Raw genomic sequence first — 22,669 nt, forward strand, 5'->3', positions numbered from 1 at the left:
CCAACCATTTATAATTGAAGATATTTATGATTAATATTTCTTCACAAAAGCAACTTCAGGCAAAACAAAGTAGTTTGATTTATGTAGTGCAATGTAAGACAAATACAATAATTATAACCTTGGCATAAAACAGTAAAAGAGAAATTCATTTAAAACAAAAAAGAAAAACAAGATGTTAATGTCATCACCTGAGAAGTAATGCACCAATCAGGAATTCTGGATGAACCTTGGACAAAAAAACACAAAAAAGATGTTTGACCCTTAAAAAATTTATCGATCACTCCTCACCATAGCATGGGGCTTCTGGGGGTTTTGGGGCTCCTGAGGTAAATGTTCTAGCAACCATAACAATATTAAAAATCTACTTCCAAAATTTCAAATCTTCAAAAGGCAACAAGCTCACTAAATAATAGGTAAACCATGTAGTGATTTGTATATTAACAGCATTCCATAGAATGCTAAATTTAACTGGTAGCTAGTATATGGTGCTATGGTCAGTATGGGTAATATGTTCAGTCTAGTGAGAACTCATACAAACACAAGCTTATTCAAAGCCTCATTAAAGCAACCAACCAGTCAGGCATAGCAGTAGTCCAGCCTTGAGGTAATGAAGGCATGGACTGGTATAGCAAACAAGTTCAGCGCTCCAAAATATGTTTGAGTTACTGTATATTTGTACTCGCATCAAGAACACTGTCTTTAAATTTGATTGGGTTGACAACAACTGTCTCATCCCTTTAAGCTTTATCAAAAGAGGTTCCCAGTTTCTTGTTACAAATTCACAGATTGTATTTCTAAAGCTTAAATGCAGATCCTTGCAGACTTTTGCCTCATTTGAGTAGTTGGTTAGGCTATAAATTGACAGTGTCTAAGTTTGTTTTTGTGAAAACTTGTTAGTTGATACATGTAGCTGCTGATACATATGTTTATAACATTTTTTTGAGTAAAGAGAGGAGCATTAAACTAAACCACGTGGTCTGTATTTGGCATCAGTTGGTACTTCTGGATTGCTCACTCTTATCATCTCTCAGTTAGGAGGCAAATGAGGACTAATAGAGCTGCTTAGTAATTTAACACAGCCAATGCATGTGAAATGCTGTGAGTATTGTTTGCTCTCAGTAAACAAGGTCTTTGGTGTTCCAGCCATAGTCTGGAAAGGGACTGTTTTCTATTCACGTAACCATCCATGTCTAAAGTATTTCTGCTACTCAAATAAAAATGGAAATGCATTTATTGTTGCATCCCTGTGAATAGTGTATTTGTTGAAATCAGCTTATACAAAATGTAATAGTGTCAGGATAGTATTTTTTAAATAACCACATTGATTTCTGCCTCTGATAATGTTCATAATTTTGGATAAGCTTAATTAAAGTGGAGGCTGTCTACTTATCAGTATCAACAGATTGCTCATGATCATGTGACATGTTTTTTCATTTTTCGATTTTGGCTCACGGTTTCAGTTTTATTATTTTGAGAATAATGAGAGCACCCTGGTCCACATTGATAAGAGTGAGGAAGGCAGCTGGGAAAGCCCTCAACCCTTCACTCTAAATTGGTATTCACCTCTGTCCACCAGCCCTCAATAACAACCCACTGGCTCATTAGATTTCCAAATGCTGGGACAGGTCAGCTACAGACCGAGGCGCTGACTACTGACAGATCTGATTGAGCTGGAATCAGGGAGAAAGGTCAGGTGTTGGGTAATTCCTGCCATCCCTATTTAAAGAAATCAGAGATAAGAGTGTTTTGGCTGCAGAGGCTAAGGCGGCAAAAAGAAAGGGAATCGCCTTTTGCTTTCTGTCAAATGGCTGCCCTCTTTGGACAAGGACAAATCAAGTGTTAGGATCAATTTGTTTAAATTTAGAATGTTAGATAAATATTTTCTTCACAGTTGGTGTTTGAATCGACATGTTAATAATGATCTTAAGATTCAGAAAGGAGGCCATCTATAAAGAAATCTATGCTTATCCTCACTGATGTTGAACCACAAATTGGCTCAAGAGGAAACAGTACCAACTTGAATTGATAGAGTGCTCTTGAAGGATGTTCTGTGAAGGAATAATCAGCTTGTGTGCGCAGCCTGAACCACTTTAATTCAAACCCAGTTTTGTCTGTCTCAAACTAATTACCATGAATGTTGGGGTAAATGTCTGAAGTGAATTGGTTGATTTTGAGCATTTAAAGTCAACTGCACGGTCCATGTGAACAATGCCCCCCCACTTATTTCCATTTAACCCTCCACTTGGCCATGAACATGAGTACTAGATACTGATTGGGCCTATTCTTCTTTAAATAATCACTAGTTAGTTCTACACTATACTAACACTAGTTAGGTCTACACTAGTTCATTTTCTAAATATTTCCAACTTAAATGCAGCAAATGAAAAGTATTATTTGCTCTCCAGTTACTGTGGTTTTAACAGGTTACTATGGAATAAAGGTCTTTTGCTTAATGTTATGACTTGTCTGTGGGTGTATAGTTCAGCCTACGTTGCTTTTCTCTCACATGCAGACTTGATTGCTTGCCTGTTTCTCTGATACCTCTGAAAGTCAGCTAGAGCATAGGACATTGGCATTGATTTCAGATGGCAAAGTGTTAGGACCCACTTTAGATTTACTGTTTATTTCTTTCCTGCAATCAGTGCCAGCAAAGCAGTTGATAGAACTAGACAAACTGACAGCTACATTTGAGAGTACTGTGACAAAGATCTGTGGAGAAATCATGTCCTAATGCCCCACAAAATTGATGCTGTCAGCAATTAGAGTCAAGTTAATTCGCTTGTCCATCTTTTTGTGCTATTTTGTTCTTACAGACTTGATAAGGTGAGAATGATGTCACCCTTTACTGACTCCACATAGCAGAAAAGGTCAGGGTGGTCAGAAAGGCTAAAACCTTTGCTTTTCATTTGGGGCAATGAATCTACTTCCATCTCCTTTTGTATATGAACAACCTCACTGACTGGGGATGTATAACCTTTGTCAAGTAAACCAATTCAGAATGAGACCCCAGATCCAGATGATTAATCCAGAGTGGTCTAACATCAGTAATATGGATGTGCATGCCATATTTTTTTTCCCTCCAGTGTTTAATTATTATCATGTTATTGAATGGCTGTTAGTACACTGAGTGTAAGGTAATGTTGGTGTGGTGCAGGCTGCAGATGCTGGAGGCCATCTGTAAACACTGGGAGGGCCCCATCAGTCTGGCTCTCTACCTGTCTGACGCCGAGGCCCAGCAATTCCTGCGCTATGCTCAGGGCTCTGAGGTGCTCATGAGTAGAAGCAACGTGGGATACCACATTGTCTACAAGGAGGGCCAGTTTTACCCTGTCAACCTGCTGCGCAACGTCGCCATGAGGCAGGTCAGCACACCCTATATGTTCCTGTCAGACATCGACTTCCTGCCCATGTATGGACTCTACGAGTACCTCAGGTAAGGTTGACTCCTACAGGACTGGAACACATTAAACTGTGACTAGAAATATTCAAGAGTTCTGGATCTTAGCAATGTTGGGAAAACTAAGGTCTTCCAAAAAGAATTTCCGGAAGCTCAGGAACAGGCGGATACAGACTATGGGCACAAGCTTGTATTGCCAATACCTGAACCACTTATAATGATTTTCCTGCAGGAAGTCAGTGGTTCAGCTGGACATGACTATCACCAAGAAGGCTCTGGTGGTACCTGCGTTTGAGACACTGCGTTACCGGCTGTCCTACCCTAAATCCAAGGCTGAACTTCTGTCCCAGCTGGACATGGGCACCCTCTTCACATTCAGGTTTCCAAAAAATTCCACACACTACAGTGCATGTCTTATGAAGTACTTTTACATAAATTATCAAGAGCTTTAAATTTAGGGGTAGACACATTGCCTACCTTACCACAGCCTACATAGACATCTTACTTGTTGGAGTCTTTTAATCTAAAAAAAGAGCATTTTATTCATGGAATGTGAAGTATCAGCATATGGCTGGAAGACTAATTCAGTCTAAGTCCAAGTTTGTTCTCCATGGAAAATATAGTCTCTACACTGCAATGGGACAGTCTGTGAACATTTCAGAATACAAACACACACACCCACAGCCCCCAGGTTTTCCAAAATTTTATGGAGCTCTTCACCTGGCCAATAGATATATTGGATTGTCAGGACTGCTAAGGATATGTGTTGCTACCTTTTAAAGAATACGTGATTTAACACTCAGTTTATAATGATTGTTAAAGAAGACACAATCTATGTTAATAAATACCATAATTCATGTTATTGCACGTACAATTTTAGAACGCAGTTTGAAGTTGTTTGTTCTCAGTTAATGTTACTGTTTGTATTTGCTTGCCCACATAAATTCTCAATCTGTTCATATTTACTCAGGTACCATGTATGGACAAAAGGCCATGCTCCAACTAACTTTGCTAAATGGCGGACAGCCACGACTCCATACAGAGTGCAGTGGGAGGCAGACTTTGAACCGTATGTAATGGTACGGAGGGACAGTCCTGAGTATGACCGCAGGTTTGTGGGATTCGGATGGAACAAAGTGGCCCACATTATGGAGCTGGATGCACAGGTATTACAGCAATCATGAACTTTGTCAGCAAAAAGCAGCAACAGAGAGTTCCCCTTCATCTCGGAAACCAGAATCTTGGTGATTCTCAAGATGCAAAATTTATTTATAAACTCTGGGAACAAAGTGCTGATTATGTGGGTAGGAAACTACTTGGTAATTCAACTTCTTCTCATAGGAGGAAAAGTGGAATTTGGAGAGTTATACTTGCAAATAAAAATGGAACTGCCTGAGGATGTAATTTTGTAATTTCTTGACATTTATTTATTAAAAGCCACTGTAGCATTATTGTTATTAGGATATGTTTTGGAATGTCTAATGAACAGCTTTATTAAGTATGGCCAAGTTTGTGCTCATTTTGGTGAACTATGCAAAAGGCGTTTTCAGCAGTCATTATTGGTGAAGTTAAACTTCCTGCTGAAATCCCTGCCCTCATGAAAATATAATTCTTGATTCATTCTCCTGAACAGTGTCATTTGCAAAGGTCTTTTCAGTCCAAACTTTTGCATCACTTGCAGTCTTGACATTTTTCTCCCACAGACACTTATAGTTTCCCCCTTAATTACATAATTCAAAACTTCAGATTTTTGACCTTTCTAAATAAAGTTGAACTGTATGTTATTAAGTGGGATGATATAAATATAATACAAATATAAATCAATTTTTTTATTACAACTACAACTATTTTTATATTTAGTAAAATACTAATTAAATACTGACATGAAATGGAAAGACATCTAAGCAGTGTATCCGGAAAAGGTGCTTAAATTTTAAGATGACCTGATGTATGACAGCAGACATATTTTTGATTAGTCTGTACCATCTGTTTGATTTTTTAGATGGTTCTCTTTGGGTGTGTCTGACAGTCATTTTATGATTCTTGTTCACAGGAATACGAGTTTCTTGTGTTACCCAACGCCTTTATGATCCACATGCCTCATGCACCCAGCTTCGACATCACCAAGTTCCGCTCCAATAAACAGTACCGCGTTTGTCTCAAGACTCTCAAAGAGGAGTTTCAGCAGAACATGTCCCGTCGCTATGGTTTTGCGGCCCTTAAGTACATGACTGCAAACAATAGTGGCTAGCAAAGCCACCACATACTTAAACTACTCTGCTGATGCCATTTGCTATCAGATTGGTAGGTGGCATGATTGGCCTGTACTGGACCTCGTCGGCCAATATTAAACTCAGAGGGCACCAGGCTTGCTTCCACATTCTGTCAGTGAGGGAGCTGCCGTGACCACTGAGACTGTTTTTGTGCTTTGGAAATAGCAATAATGCAATGTTTCATACAATCTGCTGGATGCCATAATGTTGAAAGGTCAGTGGAGGAAGGCGATCTACCAAGTTATCCAGGTTTCACCTACTCCATGAAAGGGATATTATTAATCATTAAGCAGAAAAATGTTGATTTCTACCATGGTAAGCTGTGTATTACTGGGTAACCACAGCATGTGTCACTGTAGACTCAGCTGTGCTTTGCTGGACTAAATCTACTGATGCCTTGAAAAAAATAGAGTAATGCCTTGAAGGCAGTATTGTTTGGTTATACTTTTTGCAGTATTAGTTCTCAGAGTAAGTAACATGGACATATAGCAGGAGAGCCCCAATCAATCATTTACCTAGTAAAACTAGGAAAGGTGATTGCTAGTGTGTATAAACAAAATGTTGGTAATGTGTTAAGGACATGATGTTTAGATCTCGCCTACAAGAAGAAAAAATGTAATTATTCACCAATACTGTTTAACAGAGGGTCTTGGGTTTTAAAGCAATGGACTTACAGGGAAGCATTGTTTGCAATAAGAACCTGCGAGATTCCAGGGTTTTTCATTCTTAAAAGAATTGGGCCTGGAGAATTGGACCTGAGTTTACAGTAGCTCAATTTCAAGGAAGTTAAAAATAAATAAAACAAGGCAAACATATATAGAAAAGCCACAAACCATGCCCAAGTAAATCCTTAATATTGACACCCTCCTGTTTTTCTTTCTAATTATTTTTGTTTTCATGAGATTATAATGTTTGTTTTTGTCATTATCAGTAATGTGTTTACATTTCTTGCAGATGTATAAGCAAGCTAACAAAAATGCACTAACTCCATGGAGGAGTAAATAAGAAAGCATGAACATCTGTGTGTGTATGGTGGGTGGGGTGAGACACTCAGAAGCAGCTAAATACACGTGGCAGCATTTGAAATGCAAGACAACTAAGTACAATTATCTGATGTGCAGCAATTGTGCAGCAGCTGATGAAGAGTTAACACTTTTTCCACCCCAACCCACCATCCCCATCCTAGTTTAAGTTTGCATCTCACATTACACCATGTTATGAAGTTGACATGTCAGGTTACTTCAGGTCATTTACATTGTGTTCAAAAAGAAATAATTCATAACACCATAAACTCTAGAGTGAACAACAATAATGGGATTGACCCCAATAAATAAAAACAAATCAAAACTAGCATTGCCTTATTGAGGGTAAACTCAAGGCTAACCCCCCTCTTGTATCTGAGCACATAAGGAAATGATTTGATGAGGTGTCCTTATCATGTCAATCATGGCATGTGAATTTGTCAGTACTTGAGTGTTGTTATTGGCAGCATAGGCTCAAGGGCTTTCATTTTGTTCAGAACTTTATATTAAAACAAACCATCCACATTTAGATAGCAGGGATGAGCATGGCTGCTGCGAACTGTAAAGATGTCTATTTCAGCTTTGTTGCGTGAAGACAGGGTTGGTGTGTATGTGTTTTTCAAACTGCTTTGTATATGAAAGACGGTGTGTGTGCGCAGGATAGCGCTGACAGATTTTTGGCAACCTGAATAAAAAAAAAAGTACTGGAAAAAAATTATTTTCTTTTGTTACTGGTATATGTTAGGGAATAGTGTACCAGCTGCACCTGCGATTTGCCTAAGGCAATGCTCTCTGATATTTTAGAATATCCCAAGATTGCTGGATAACCATAAATAATAAAATATGAATAAATAACAGACTATGATACAAACCATTAACAAACAACATTAAAATGTGTCCTGTTTTTGGATGTCGACAGTATGGTATTAAAGAGATGGGTGTGGTGAGAGTGTAACGGCTTCAAGGCTAGACATACACTATATTGGCATAAATATTCACTCACCCATCCAAATCATTGAATTCAGGCGTTCAATCACTTCCATGGTCACAGGTGTATAAAACCATGCACATAGCCATGCAGACTGCTTCTACAAACATTTGTGAAAGAATGGGTTGCTCTCAGTAGCTCAGTGAATTCCAGTGTGGTACCATGATAGGCTGCCACCTGTGCAACAAGTCCAGTCGTGAAATTTCCTCGCTACTAAATATTCCACAGACAACTGTCAGTGGTATTATAACAAAGTGGAAGTGACTGGGAATGACAGCAACTCAGCCACAAAGTGGTAGGCCATGTAAAATGACAGCGGATGCTGAGGCGCAAAGGTCCCTTTCTGCAGAGTCAATCGCTACAGACCTCCAAACTTCATATGGCCTTCAGGTTAGCTCAAGAACTGTGCGGAGAGAGCTTCATGGAATGGGTTTCCATGGCCGAGCTGCTGCAACCAAGACTTACATCACCAAGCGCAGTTCAAAGTGTCGGATGCAACGGTGTAAAGCACGTCTCCACTAGAGCAGTAGAGATGTGTCCTCTGGAGTGATGAATCACACTTCTCCATCTGGCAATCCGATGGACGAGTCTGGGTTTGGTGGTTGCCAAGAGAATGGTACTTGTCTGACTGCATTGTGCCAAGTGTAAAGTTTGATGGAGGGGGGATTATGGTATGGGGTTGTGTTTCAGGAGTTGGGCTCGGCCCTTTAGTTCCAGTGAAAGGAACTGTTAATACTTCAGCATACCAAGAGATTTTGGACAATTTCATGCTCCCAACTTTCTGGGAACAGTTTGGGGATGGCCCCTTCCAATTTCAACATGACTGCGCACCAGTGCACAAAGCAAGGTCCATAAAGACATGGATGAGCAAGTTTGGTGTGGAAAAACTTGACTGGCCTGCACAGAGTCCAGACCTCAACCCGATACAACACCTTTGGGATGAATTGGAGCGGACACTGTGAGCCAGGCCTTCTCATCCAACATTGTCTGATCTGACAAATGCGCTTCTGGAAGAATGGTCAAAAATTCCCATAAACACACTCCTAAACCATATGGAAAGCCTTCCCAGAAGAGTTGAAGCTGTTATGGATGCAAACGGTGGGCCAACATCATATTAAAACCTATGGATTAAGATTGGGATGTCATTCAAGTTCATATGCGTGCGAAGGCAGACGAGCGAATACATTTGGCAATATAGTGTAACAAGTTCTAACTGCATTGCAGGTACACTTTGGAGATGCTGCCTGCACGTTATCCGTCCACTGGAAATGGCTTGCAGGACGGGGGAAGAGTCTCTCTAAGACACTGGAACACATGCAGTCCCGGAGCTGGGTTGGTCATGATGCCATATATGATGATTGTTTATGGAGAAGGCTGTATTAGTGACAAAGGCGATCATCACAGGCAGATCATCACTGTGTCTCTCGTACATGCCAGGCAGCAGTGAAAATACTGATCAACGAGGCAAGCCACTGAGAAATCAAAGACAAGCTGACTTAGCACTCACTTATAATGTGGTACTGGTCATTTTGGCCTAAAGTCATTTATTTAGAACATTTAAATGATCAGAGCATGACCAATGACCACAACATCATCATTAAACAACAAACATGGTCTGAACAAAATATTTTGAAAGAAGAAACAAGTTTTATGAACTTTCTGAAAATGCAGTTTAAACAGCAAAAAAATTTAGTGTGTAAAAAAATGAAATCTGACAGCTACAAAGGCAGACTAAAAGTCTTCATCAAAGCTTTCTGAACACCTCAGGAAAAGCTCTTCATTTTCAACACCTGGGTACCAATCCTGAAACATATTGAGGCAAGAATAAGTGTACTGGGTGGCACCTTCCATAAAATATGGATAACCAATAAGCTGTATACAGTATCACAGGAAAAAAAGTAGGAACTTGGGCCAAGACACAGGGTCAAAACCTTTCTTCTTTCTAGGGCAGGGCCTGAAGATGAAGCTTAAGTACTGTGACAGTTGTATGTTATTTTCAGGGAGCCAAAAAAAGATTCTTATTATTTTGGCCCATGCTGTAATTACAGACAAACGACACATTACTGTTTTATTATTTTCTCACATTAGAGCTGCAGTGTGTGCTGTTAAGAGTCCATTATGCATATTGGCTTCCATACATTCAATGCTACTCATTTCTTCACGCTATGATTTAAAAGAGCATTTTCATTAGCTTCTCAGTCCACAGAGGAAAGCGTAAGTACTTCTCCATTCTTATTGAACATGCCATGATTAAATATGATTAAATATATTCTGCCCTGCAATGTGCCATAACCTCTCCCCTGCATCAATAACACCAAGCAATATTAATAGTGCAAATTCAAACTGCCCCAAGACATATGCTATTCATCTTTTAGAGAGCCAGTAATGATTATACATTACACAGGCAGTACTGAAATACCTTCAGTGCCCTCACCCTCATTTTGTTTACTTACAGTACGTTAATGTCAATGACTGCTACATATCACACTGGGTCATAATTGAGAACTAAAGCCAACACGAACAGCAAGTTCTACAATGTTTGCATGCCTAGGTGGAAATAAATAGGCAGCCTTTATAAACTGGTATATTGAAGTCTGAAACTCAGTCTCTTCTGAAGGTCTGTATAAGGTTTTGTGAGAGGCAGTGCAGGTTTCTGTATTATTGCTCAGCTGTCATTTTTATAAAATCAATTGTTTACAGCAGTGTGTTTGGAGCCTAACATCTATGTATAGTCATGGGCAAAAGTTTTGAGACTGACACAAATTTTGGTTTTCACAGTTTACTGCCTCAGTTATTTTAGATCCTTTTGTAAGATGTTTATATGGTATAGTGAATTACAATTATAAGCATTTCATATGTTTTTTTTACTTTTTATTGACAAATAAATCCAGTTTAATCAAAGACTTGGCAGTGAGCGCTACCATGAGTCCCGTGTCATGCCAACAGTGAGGCATCCTAAGACCATTCATGTGTGGGGTTGCTTCTCATCCAAGGGAGTGGCTTTGCTCAAATCTTTGCCTAAGAACACTGCCATGAATAAGTAATGGTATCAAAACATCCTCCAAAAGCAACTTCTCCCAACAATCCAGGAGCGATTTGGTGATGAACAATGCTTTTTCCAGCATGACAGAGCACCATGTTACAAAGCAAAGGGGATAACCAGGTGGCTTGGTGAAAAAACATTGAAGTTTTGGGTCCATGGCCAGGAAACTCCCCAGATCTGAATCCCATTGAGAACACAGAAACTGTGATCAACTCCAAGCACTGATCAGGCAAGAATGGGTTGCCATCAGTCAAGATTTTGCACAGAAGCTGATATCTAGCATGCCAAGGCGAATTGTAGCAGTTTTAAGAAAGAAGGGTCAACACTGTTAATATTGTCTTTGCTTAAACTGGATGTATTTGTCAATAAAAAGTTTAAAAACCTATGAAATGCTTATAATTGTACTTCACTATACCATATAAACATCTGCCAAAAAAACAGGCAGTAAACGTTGTGAAAACCAAAATGTGTCAGTATCAAAACTATTGGCCACGACTGTAGAATGTAAATAGACCCCCATGGAATTAGTAAATAGTACATAAAGTTATAGTACATAAAGTATCAACAAACATACTGAACCTGAAAATGCTTGCACCATTACACTACTAGTAGGAATGCATGATTAGAACAATTGCTCTGCTTATGTGAAAACTGTCAATGTTTTGCAACTAATTGTTTGAAATAGCACACAAGTTTGTATTTATATGCTTATTTTCTACTTGCAATAACCTGGTCATTGCAACCGTGACATCACTGTCTTCCCCTGAAATTTATAATTCTGCTTTATAAATCTTCTACAAACACTAGATTATTTATCCACTTTGGAGGGTGTTGGTCATTCCAGTTTTTTTTTCCTTTCATAGTGCTCTCAAATCTTTACTTTGGTTTATGTCTTATGACTTCAAAGGCAGACATCAAAGCACAAGCTGTCAGTTTGTTGCAGAGTAAAAACAGTCATTGTACACTGAGGATCTGTGATGAAATGCTAACTTTTATAACACTAAAATTCAGGTTTATTTGTACTTTTTGTTGTCTATTTGTAGTGCCTTTTACTGATTTTTACTCACAAATACTATAAAAAAGGGGACATTCTATGCCCCTCCTATAAAGAATCATTTTGACCTCACTGTGAAACTGGCCGGCAGAGAAAACAGTATTCTCCACGAACACAAAACACTTGGACCATACTGACAAATTAACAGAGGCACAGCTCATAAAGCAGTCCAACTAGTAAAAGCAGATAGATCTATTTGGGCATGCATCTCTGCTGCAAAACATTCCCTTTGTAAACCTGACCATGTCAGCTACCTGGCTGAGCTCCTCCTCCTCAGATGTGTGGCTCTGGACGAAGCCCTTGATGTCCTTGTAGATCTCCCTCAGCCTCTTATAGTCATCACTCTGTAATGGCAGGAGTGCAGACCTGTGGAATGGACAATGGTGCAGACAACCATTAGTCAACAAGAATTCAACATCCAAAACCAAAAACATCAAACCACACTGACAAGGAGGACTCTTCAGCCAAAATCTTGAAAGATGTAATGACATGTGCTGCCCAAATGATTACTGTCATCTTCGACCAAGTGTGGACAAGTCACCCTACACACCAGCAGCAAACAAAGGAGGATATGGTACAATAAATCATTCATCTCATGTCTAAGTAGCACTTATAAAAAGAGCATGAGTTACACACAACCAGTCTCATTTACTGTGCATGTGATTATAAACTCTGAAATAAGAGCACTACTCCCAAGATGCATGGCACTGAATATTGTATACTATACATATTTAGCTGGCCTATTATAATGAATTATTATGAAATAAGCCATTTTAATTGTAAATAACTTGATGTACATACTTCCCTTTAGAGGACTGATTAACATTTCTCATGCTACTTTGTTTTAGTGCATAATGAAATGTATTACAATGGACATGTATCCACCAGTTAGCGCAACTATGTCTTCACATATCACCAATGAATTCACAATGTGTGTTTGTGTTTTCTTATGTCTATGCATGTCTCCCATTATGATGTTATGACTGTAAACTGCCTTCCTTCCCACTGAACTTTTCCTGGTGGCACTATTTATGCCCACATGTTCATCTCCGTCTCTATCGTATGTAAACCTCTGTGTCTTGTCAGAGCTTATTGCTGTGCACATGCACTTCAGATACAACCTTGGGTGCGTGTTCGTGAGCTTGGTGCATGTCCTACAGGGAGCATCAGCCTGCTCCCGACTGTGACTGATTGCTTCAGCCAGGACGTAGAAAACATCCAGGATTAGAGAGCTACGTGAGGAGACTGTTCTCCCTCTGAGGATCCACTCATATGCCTGCTTCTGTCATCGCCCCCCCCCCTTCCCGTTCTCCATGGAGTTGCTTCTCTAGCAGCATTTTCTCCACTGGAACCAGAGAACATTTCTAAGTACCCCTTTCAACGGCTATTACTTGTGCTTTCGATTCTGTGACACCTCAACATAGGGCTCCTGAGGCTTTTTAATCAGACCTGGTTAAACGGGTTATGTTACCACTGTGTTACCATTAATGCTGTTTCGCTTCTGATCACAATTTTACTGCCATATAAAGTGGACAAGTAGGAAAAATAGGTAAGCATACATAATGATCATCTAGAGAGCACACACCTGTTTCAATAGATAGTTGTACAAGCTCCAGCTACAAAGGCCATTATTTTACTGTGACTGGGGTGTGAAGCACAGTTACAGACATGACTGATTACAACAGGTTGGAGGGCTACATGTGAATTGGGAAGAGTTTTCCTACAGAAGTACATAAGACTGCACTGCTTACTTTCTTGATTCTGTAGCTACCAGTGTGACAAATAACAGAATTTAAAGGCATAGAAATATGTATCCAGAAAGACATTATAGGTAACTGGCCTTATGATATATACCTATCCAACTGTATTAGATGCAAAATTATTTTGATCATGGCAATGTCACGGAAAATAGGTAGCACTATAGCAAAATATGTAGCAAAAAGGAATAAATTAATACATTTATTGTATAGCTTGTTTAATAATATTAACAATGACATTGTATAAGCTTATTCAGTAGCTAAATTCAATGGATATTTCTGGTATTCATGCATAGCAAGTATGGATCAGTACCTGTTTGCAGAAGTGGCATCCATGTCTCTCTGCACCACATCATAGACATCCTGGAGTAGATCCTACCAATGAGATATGAACTTTCCGTCAACAATGTTTCAACTATTTCAGAACTTATGTGCCCCAACAGTTAAGGGAGAAATCTCAAAAGCTGCTGGTTCCAAGGATAAGCTAACTCTATAGTGGCTACAGTATTAAAGACATCTTTTGTGTTTTGAGAAGTGAACAATTTCCTGGCGTGACGTTATCGGAGCATAACGGCAACTTGGTAACAGGACCTGGCTGCGATAAGGCCACACTGTTCATTTTAAACGCCTCATCTGCTCCTGCCTCAGCCGCATGGGTCCACGGGCGAGCAGACACGATTGTCCTGGTGCAAGGAGAGCCTGGGGCTCCCGCCCAGAGACCTTTCGTCTGTTTGCAGTCTGGGAAAGAGGGATTAAGCGATGGCATCTGTCCTAAGAGAAGCCCATGTGGCAGAGATCGCTGGAAATCACGCCTCATCCGGAGCGCACCCTTGTGCAGTTGTGTGATAAAGGATCTCGCCCCGAGGTCTTCCAGACAGTGATAAACAGCTTTCATATGGGATGTGGCCCTGGAGAAAGGATCCTGCTTGTGTAGCGGGCTCCGCTGTGCACATATTACGAAATTTAATGCGGCTAAAGGAAATCTGGGCTCCTGGGGTAAAGAAGAATATCAGCTGGGGGAAAGAGTTCTGCTGGTGAAAGCTAGAAGAGGGAGTATTACTTGTAACTAAGCATGAAAAATCAGAAACTGTAAGGAAATGACTAATGATTGAAAAACAAAAATTTGCACCATCGCTACTTACTGCCTCAAAAGCAGAAGTTCCATATGTGTTTACGCTGGCGAGCTGGGAGGAGTCGACTGGGCTAAAGGAGGGTTTATCAGCTGGCCTTGCCCTAGGGACAGAGCCCTCATCCAGTGTGTGCCGCTGGACTGCAGTCTTTTGTTCAGGAGGAAGGATATTCCATAAGCCTGAGATTGCCTGAGAGACAACAGGCAGGCTAGTCTGGTATGAAGCAAGGACCCTGCTGTGTAGGAGGAGTTCAAGAGTCTGCCTATAGAAACAGAGATACCTGCACAAAAGAGAGAGGAGTTTTGACCCTCACTTGGATCAAAAACATATGCAGTTCTCTAGTTTTTATTTCTGGTTCATTTTCACTTCAAGCGCTGGACTGTTTTTATAGTCAGTGTTTAGGATCCTCATCAGAGAAGGCATTAATTTTGAAGAACCCACCCCTCAAACTCCTGAAAGTTGGGGACAGACAGACCAGTTGACTGTGGCGACTCATCCATTTCTTCATTATCCTCACTGCTATCTGAACCCTCATCCACATGAGGCACATGTGCTCTATAGCTGGGGAAAGTGTATTAACAGTGTGATCAACAATAGAATTGAGCGCCACAGTAAAAACTTAAAGCCCTTATTTCAGAGTAAATTTGCCAAATTCAGTGAATACAGGATCAAAATGCTGCCAGCAGAAATATAAGAATGAAGCATATTAAAATACTATACAAATTAATGGTGCAGAACCTAAATGTGTACAACAGATTTCAAATCATCTACAATGTAAAAAATCATTTGCTGCCATCTAGTGGTTGTTATAATAATGGAGACCTTCCAACCATTTTGAATAGAGTTTCCTGTATTCTTCTCGCACCTCTTCCAAAGTCTTGGGCCCTTCATTATCATTCAGAACAACTTCTATGAAAGTCAAAAGTTCAGTCATGATAAATAGCACAGAAGATATTTTTATATATATATATATATATATATATAAATAAAGTTATTTGTATACTTATACTTAACAGTACCCTTCAGTGCAAGTAATTTGCTGAGGTAAGCTTCCTTCTCAAGCAGAAATCCCTTGGCGTGATCAAGGATCTTCCACTGCAAAAACCATCATGAGTGACCGCATTTTAGCATAACTTGCACCAGAGAATCCGAACAAGTCTGCCCTACACTAAATGACTTTGAAAAGACTTTGAAAAGACTAGTCTGTCAATCTCTCACTCTAAATGCCATATGTAATTAATCAAAGAGTTTTTACAGACTATTTGCAAGACTGATTAGACTGATTGCTTTTTAGATTATTTCCCATCATGCACTGCTGGAAATGTACAAGAAGGGAATCTACTGAACAATGGAGCAGAAACAGAAACAGCTTTTGGCCACAGCTGCCCCTATGTGCAAAGTGGTTTATTCTGAAACAGCCAAAAGCTGTGATTGAAAAACGGTGTTATTCCCCTGAATATTGATTTCTGAACTCTTCCCAAGTTAAAACATTACCACTGTGTTGTTTAAAAATGAATAGGATTTTTTCTTTTGATTATTTGATGTGTACAAACACTGTATCTCTCTTTATTTTGAACAGTTGTCATGTTCTGCCAATAAAATGGATATTTTTAATTTGGAATTTGGGAGAAATATTGTCAGTGATTTGTTTTCTTTCTTGGGCTATCCTCTGCTTGGTTAAGGTAGTGTCTGAGTTTAATTACTTTTTCCTTGGATTCTGTTAAGTTCAAGGCTTGTCTGGACCTACTCCTTGTAAGCTGTTGTTGGATGTAATTACTCATTCCACATGTGATTTCCACTTGTCCCTAGGTTTGAACTGGGGTTGGGCACAGCCCTTACAGGACTGATAAATTAGGATGACTCCCCTACAGATGTGTATGTCTGCAGCAGTTAGGAAGAATTTCTTTCTGCAGTAGTTCATCACCTACACAGAGTGGACTCCTGAAACTCGTCTAAGTATAATTATTTTCTACATTTTATCTCAAATGTGTCTCATTTAATGCATCCTTCCAGTTTGAAATGTTTCTCAGTTCCTGTCTGCTTACCCCACAGATCTCAGAGACTATCACCATTGCAAGCACAATAATACCATTAAACCTATCTACCCCGAATGGTCATCAGTCACAGTACACTTTGTTCCAGGCAGTCTGGAATTGCTGATCTGCTGTCCAGAAAGCTGACTTCATCCCAGGCACTGACAGAGACCTGGATTACCCCTGAAAACTCAGTGACTCTGGCTGCCTTGTCCTCTGCCTTCATGCTTACTCATTCTCCCTGGCAGTTTGGCATGGGTGATGACACAGGTTTGCTGTTGCCTCAAAATTGGTGTTTCACCTGACTCTCCCTTCTCTACTCTTTCTCTTTCCTCATTTTGTGTTCATGGTTTTAGTGTCTTTCACCACTAAACTTCACATCATGCTGCAAACTGTGCCCTATCCCTCCCTCTACCCTTGCTTCTACCATCCTACATACCCTTCCTCTCCCTCACTCTTCTCCCTCTCCTAGATAAATCTATCTAGGAGATAATTTCCTCTCTACACTCTCTTTGTCAATTAACCTTTTGTGCCCTCTCTCCAGACTTGCAAGAGCTGCTTCTATTCATCGCTGCCATCAATAACTCCTTATCCTTGGGACATGTGCCTACTGCACTCAAGACTGCCAGTGTGGTGCCAAACCTAAAAAAGGCCACTCTTGACAGCTGACATATGCAACTACAGGCATATCACTCCTCTTTTTCCTCTCAGAAGTTCTTTTTTAAGCAGTCTATGATCAATTGTCTGTTTCTTGCCCAGAACCACACCAGGATCCCAAGCAGCGTGGCTTCAAGCTAGTGCATTCCACAGAAACTGCCATCATAGCAGTGACTGAGAAGGGTCATGCTGTCAGAGCAGCCAAACTGTCATCTGCCCTGATTTCTCTGAATCTTTCTGCAGTCTTTGATACAGTAAACCACAATATCATCTCAGTTTTCTCCTACCTCAGAATCACTGGTTCTGCACTTAAATGGTTCCAGTACGATCGGGAAACATGGAAAGGATCGACATCCACTCCATATAGATCCTCTACTAGTGTCCCTCAGGGCTTAGTGCTGGGTCCTCTTCTCTCATTACACTCGCTCGCTTGATCTTCCCCTGGTTTCTCATGCTACTACTATGCTGATGACACTCAACTAACTTTTGTTCTTCCCACTGTCACCCAGGTTTCCAGTTGTATCTCAGAGTGCCTGGCTAACATCACTTCATGAATGACAGCTCATCACTTAGAGTTTCATCGCTCAACCCCAGCAAAACTGAGCTTCTGTACATCGCAGGAAGTCCTGATTCTCACTGTTTCCATTGATAACTCCCTGGTCACTCTGTCTGAAGCTGCATGCAGCCCTGGTATCACTTTTGATAATCAATTATCACTCTACTCATGTTTCAGACCTGGCCCAGTAGTTATGTTTTCACCTCTGTGACTTGAAAGATTTGATCCTTTCTCTCTCAGCAGGCTACCCAGGTGCCTGTTCAGTCTCCTCATTTCAAGGCTTGACTACTACAACTTTACTGGTATTACTGTACAGGTCATCAGGCCCCTATAATTGATCAAGTAATAGCACGGCTGATCTTCAGTCTTCCGAAGATGACTCATGTTACTTCACTGCTGTGTTCCTTTCACTGGCTTCTAGTAGCTGTTCGAATCAGGTATAAAAACCCTGATGTTTGCCTACAAAGTCAAGAATACACCACCTCTTCCCTATATGATGGCAATGATCAAAGCCCAATCTGTACCTCAAGTGCTTAGAGCTTCAAGTGCAGGTCAGCTTGAAATGCCATCCTTTAAGTCTCATAGAAGATAAGCATCAAGACTCTTCTGTCCTGGCTTCTGTCTCTGCTTCCCACTGGTGGAACCAATTTTAACTGGTTGTCTAAATAGCAAAGTCCCTCGTTGTCTTCAAACACAGACTGAAGACTCCTCCATTGGTGTACTATTTTAAATTATCACTAACCCTGAACTTGATATGTCTTATTGTCTCAAAACTGAATTGTTCTGAATTCTACTGTTTCTTATTTCCAAGTATCAGTGCTTATTGTTTTGGTACTGCATTGTTTATTTCTAGGTATGAGCAATGACTCATGTATCTTAGATCAATGGTATTTTTGCACTAACCTATTTATACTAGCTAGTTCAATGAAAATTAGGCCTCCCCACTCACTTGTCCCTAGACCATTCTCTATGACCATGAAGACTCTTGCTTAGTGAGCACCTGATAACATAAACCCTCACCTTGTTAAGGAATGCTCAAACACATGACTATAATTAGTAAACCCAGAAAACAGTATAATTTTGCAGTGTTTTTTTCAGAAAGGTATGTCATAGTGTTTTGAGTCTGGATTTTTAAAATATAAGATTCTGATTTGAATTACCTAACATTTATTAACGTTGTGGGATGCGACTTGACTGTTTTGCTTACCTTAGCAGGAGTTTTTTGAGTTGTAGGACACACAACATTTTTAAGGGATTCGAAAAGACCCGCTAAAGTCGCTCGGTGGTGGGACTGTAGCGTTACCGCTCTCCTCCGCGCTTTCCGATGCTCGTTAGCGTCCCTTTTCTTTTCCCTACTCGAAAACATATCTTTCGTCCTGATGAAAAACGAAAAACAGCCTGCGTTAGCAAGCTGTCAACAAATATAGATATGTACCTAATCAAGAATATAGTGTTTTTTACATTGTCTTACATTTATTAAAATCATCGTGTGGCAGTTCTTTAACGATAATGTAGCTAGCTAGCTACTTAACAGAACTAACATTAGCTAGCGTTAGCTATCTAACAGGAGTGAAATAGCTGGCTAACAAACTACATAGGTATCGCTAACATATCACTCCAAAACCAAGAAAGTAACAATAAAGTCAGTATAGCAGCATAACTCTGTTGCGGTTAAGTGCACTTACCTTTCAAGTTTTTTCGTAAGACTCTCTAAGTTAGCTCTCAATTGTTAATTTAGCTAGGTAATATTATATGTCCTGTACATGAAGTTGCCTAAACTGTCCAGTGTGACCTGCATCCTAACTTTATCTAGAGACAGCAATGACAACTCGTTATAAGCATCAATCTTGACAGCAGATTTCGCTGTTGCATTTCGATCTTTTACAATTTCTTTTACACAAGTTTGTATTTTAAAATAAAAATGAATTAACCATACCTTTATTAAATATCTAATTTAATGAACAAAAATAAATTATATTTAGGGCTACATTCATCACTGCAACCAATGAACTGATTCATGCGTACAGATGCACATCTTCACACAAAAATCATGGCCAGCTACATTTTCAGTATGTCTTTTGTAACTTTGTCGTTTTTGTTTCTTATTGTTTGCCATTATTGCTACTGTTGCTGTCTTTTTCCTAATGAAGAGATCCAGTTTCTTTATGTTGTTAACACATTTCAGATATGGATGGAAAGTGTATTTATTCTTAATGCACGTTTTTTTTTTTTTGGGGGGGGGGTGCCTTGCAAAAGTATTCCACCACCATAAATCATTACATTAATCTGGATTATAAATGACACGGATTGTTCCATACAGTATTTTTACTGCAAATCAGTATCAGCTGATCTTTAAATAAATACATCAAAAAAAGATGCTTGGACAAGTATTCAACCCCTTCATAATAGTCATACTAGTACATCATTTACTGCTTTTAAATCTGTTGGGGGTAAGTTACTTACAGCTTTGCACTCACTTTGTGAGTGATTTTCACCTATTATTCTTTGCTTCAGTTTGTTCAGATTTCATGGGTGAGTTTTCTTGGGCACTTGTGGAGTAAGATCTGGTCTTGGCCATTATAGAACACTGGTCTTTTTGTTGTTTAACCAGTCCTGTGTTGCACTGACCTTGTGCTTGGCATCATTGTTCTGCTGAGAAGTGATGTTTCCTTTAGCAGAGCTACATTGGGTGTCATGGATGCCATGCACCAATGGCCAATTATGTAGAGAACCCGCCATATTAAACCATATATTTTTTTGGATTTAAGTAATAAGTTATACATAATTTCTCTTGTACATTTCTACTTTTGCTCAGTACAAATAGCTGTGAATGTACTGCTTCCAAAAATCCAAGCTCTTCTTATGCTAAATGGGCTGCTACAGCGCATTTTCAAGAGTCAATCAGAATACATGTGACACATTAAACACGTCATTAAACTACTGCTTGCTCTTGCATTAAACACATTTTTGGATGAACAACAAAAAAGAAATAAACACATATAGCCACATTGTTGCTTTTTACAAAGTAGCTACAATTTTCACTGCAATATTGCTCAGGTTTGTAGTCTATTTATTTATTTATTTTTACTGGATTACATTTACAGCTCTATATATTTGGTTAGTGTAGGGTTTATGTTATTTGTGTGTGTGTGTGTGTGTGTGTATATATATATATATATATATATATATATATATATATATATATATATATATATATATTTTTTTTTTTTTTTTTTTTTTTTTTTTTTTTTTTTGCACCCAAATACTGGAAAAACCATGCCCATGAGTGTCTCCCAGCATTTTGCTTCATCCAACTCCAAGTTTTAACAAGATGCTCAGTCCTTGGTGAGGAGAAGCATCCCCCCCAACATGATGCTGCCACCCCCATATTTCACTGTTGGGACAGTGTTTGCTGAGGAGTAGGCAGTGTTAGGTAAGTGCCACACACCATTATGAATTTTGGCCAGAAATCTCCCATGAAACCCCACAAAACCTTAGCCCACATTTTATCTGGGTCACTGTCATGCATTCTGGTAAACTCCAGATGTGCTTTGATGTTATTATTTAGTAATGTCTTCTTTCTATTCATGCTCCCATACAGGCCAACTGTATGCAGGGCTCTCAGTCTAATGCTGACTGGTGTATTTTCACTCTGGTCATTGAGCTCTGTAGCTCATTGAAAGGGACTGTTGCACTCACTGTGGCTTCTGTCTCAAGATCCATTTTGAGTTTTGGGAAATGACCTTGATTAGGCTGGCTGATATGACTCATCTTCCATTTCCTCACAGTTAACTCAGCAATGCTCACAGGAATATCCAGATACTTGGATATTGTTTTGTAACCTTTTCCTGTCTTTTATATGACTACAATTTTACCTCTAATTCTGACAGTATGACCAATGATACATGAAATAAAGTAAACATGGATCTTTCACAACTTTCATTTAGTAGATTCTGTTCCAGAATATTTTATAACATAAAATCAATTTCACTTTTTTCAATTTTGAAAGTCTGTCTATTTAATAAAATACTTTTAATACATTTGCAAATCACCGTATAATCTTACTTTACTTTAGACTTGTTCATAACAATAAAAATGACAATATGTATACATGTGTGTGTGTGTGTGTGTGTTAAACACGTGCAAAGGTGTCATCTCTGACTTCCTCAGGAAACACACAGTTTTCTCATGCCTTTACGATTTGCCAGTTAAGCCTTTGGTCGGTTATGACAAGTGAGGTTTCCAGCCCACTACTTCTTGCTCTTGTCTTGTCCTCTCCCGGCAGGCCTGTGCTTGTTTGACTTGACTATAACCCAGCTACAACAAGAGACTGTCTGTGAGTCGGAGCATGGTTCTGTGAATGGGGTCCAGAGCTCCATGATGGACTACCTGATGGACCAACTGCACGTCCTCATGATCGTCTTTCTTTCAGCATTCTTGGAGTAGCCCTCTCCCAGCTGTAACTTTATGGCGCCCTCTGCTGTTCAGATGTCTAGATTTATGATATTTACTTCTCACCCTTTTCACCACAAGAGAGCAGTGTGATTTCCATGCTAACATTGCGATGTACAATATGACTATTCGTATCAGCGTTACATTGGTGTAAAGTGTAACAATGTGAATATGGCTAGAAGAATAAATAATTAAATTACTGAAAGAGAGCAAAAAACAATGTTTATGATTTATTCCCGTCATTCGAAGCTCTAGGTTTTACACAACATTAGTCTCGTCCCCTTTAAAGAGCCTCTGTTGTCCTGCG

The 22,669-nt window shown here is 39.5% G+C and overlaps 2 protein-coding genes across 9 annotated transcripts in view; one reads left to right on the plus strand and one right to left on the minus strand.

The window, feature by feature from the left end:
• Nucleotides 1–7,410, plus strand: part of LOC113573532 (xylosyl- and glucuronyltransferase LARGE1) — a 53,436-nt gene extending 46,026 nt beyond the window's left edge. For all 7 annotated transcript variants that reach the window (XM_027003846.3, XM_081722642.1, XM_027003845.3 and 4 more), the window contains 4 exons: nt 3,155–3,433; nt 3,630–3,776; nt 4,368–4,563; nt 5,451–7,410. In XM_027003846.3, coding sequence (XP_026859647.2) covers nt 3,155–3,433; nt 3,630–3,776; nt 4,368–4,563; nt 5,451–5,648 — 820 coding nt within the window. In that variant the 3' untranslated portion in view covers nt 5,649–7,410. The remainder of the gene's footprint in view (nt 1–3,154; nt 3,434–3,629; nt 3,777–4,367; nt 4,564–5,450) is intronic.
• Nucleotides 108–19,702, minus strand: LOC113573568 (stimulated by retinoic acid gene 8 protein homolog). 2 transcript variants are annotated; one of them, XM_081722645.1, is made up of 9 exons: nt 19,596–19,702; nt 19,118–19,286; nt 15,684–15,759; nt 15,495–15,573; nt 15,106–15,225; nt 14,677–14,944; nt 13,848–13,909; nt 12,032–12,143; nt 108–226 (listed from the first exon to the last, which is right to left on the minus strand). In XM_081722645.1, exons 2-9 carry the CDS (start codon nt 19,274–19,276, stop codon nt 185–187), a joined length of 918 nt encoding a protein of 305 aa, XP_081578771.1. In that variant the 5' UTR covers nt 19,277–19,286; nt 19,596–19,702; the 3' UTR covers nt 108–184. The 2 variants fall into 2 exon arrangements, with proteins under 2 accessions (XP_081578771.1, XP_026859709.3); XM_027003908.3 differs by lacking the exon at nt 108–226 and adding an exon at nt 9,213–9,483.
• Between the last annotated feature and the right edge of the window lie 2,967 nt (nt 19,703–22,669).

Source organism: Electrophorus electricus, chromosome 11 (genome assembly GCF_041902795.1).
Source record: "Electrophorus electricus isolate QZ-2024a chromosome 11, ASM4190279v1, whole genome shotgun sequence".
Lineage (NCBI taxonomy): Eukaryota > Metazoa > Chordata > Actinopteri > Gymnotiformes > Gymnotidae > Electrophorus > Electrophorus electricus.

Coding starts and splice junctions, on each gene's coding strand:
- LOC113573568 (XM_027003908.3), bottom strand. CDS start 19,276: ATGTTTTCGAGTAGGGAAAAGAAAAGGGACGCTAACGAGCATCGGAAA. Junction 15,226..15,494: donor AGGAAACTCTATTCAAAATG/GTTGGAAGGTCT, acceptor CACTTTCCCCAG/CTATAGAGCACATGTGCCTC. Junction 14,945..15,105: donor AACTTTCAGGAGTTTGAGGG/GTGGGTTCTTCA, acceptor TCTTTTGTGCAG/GTATCTCTGTTTCTATAGGC.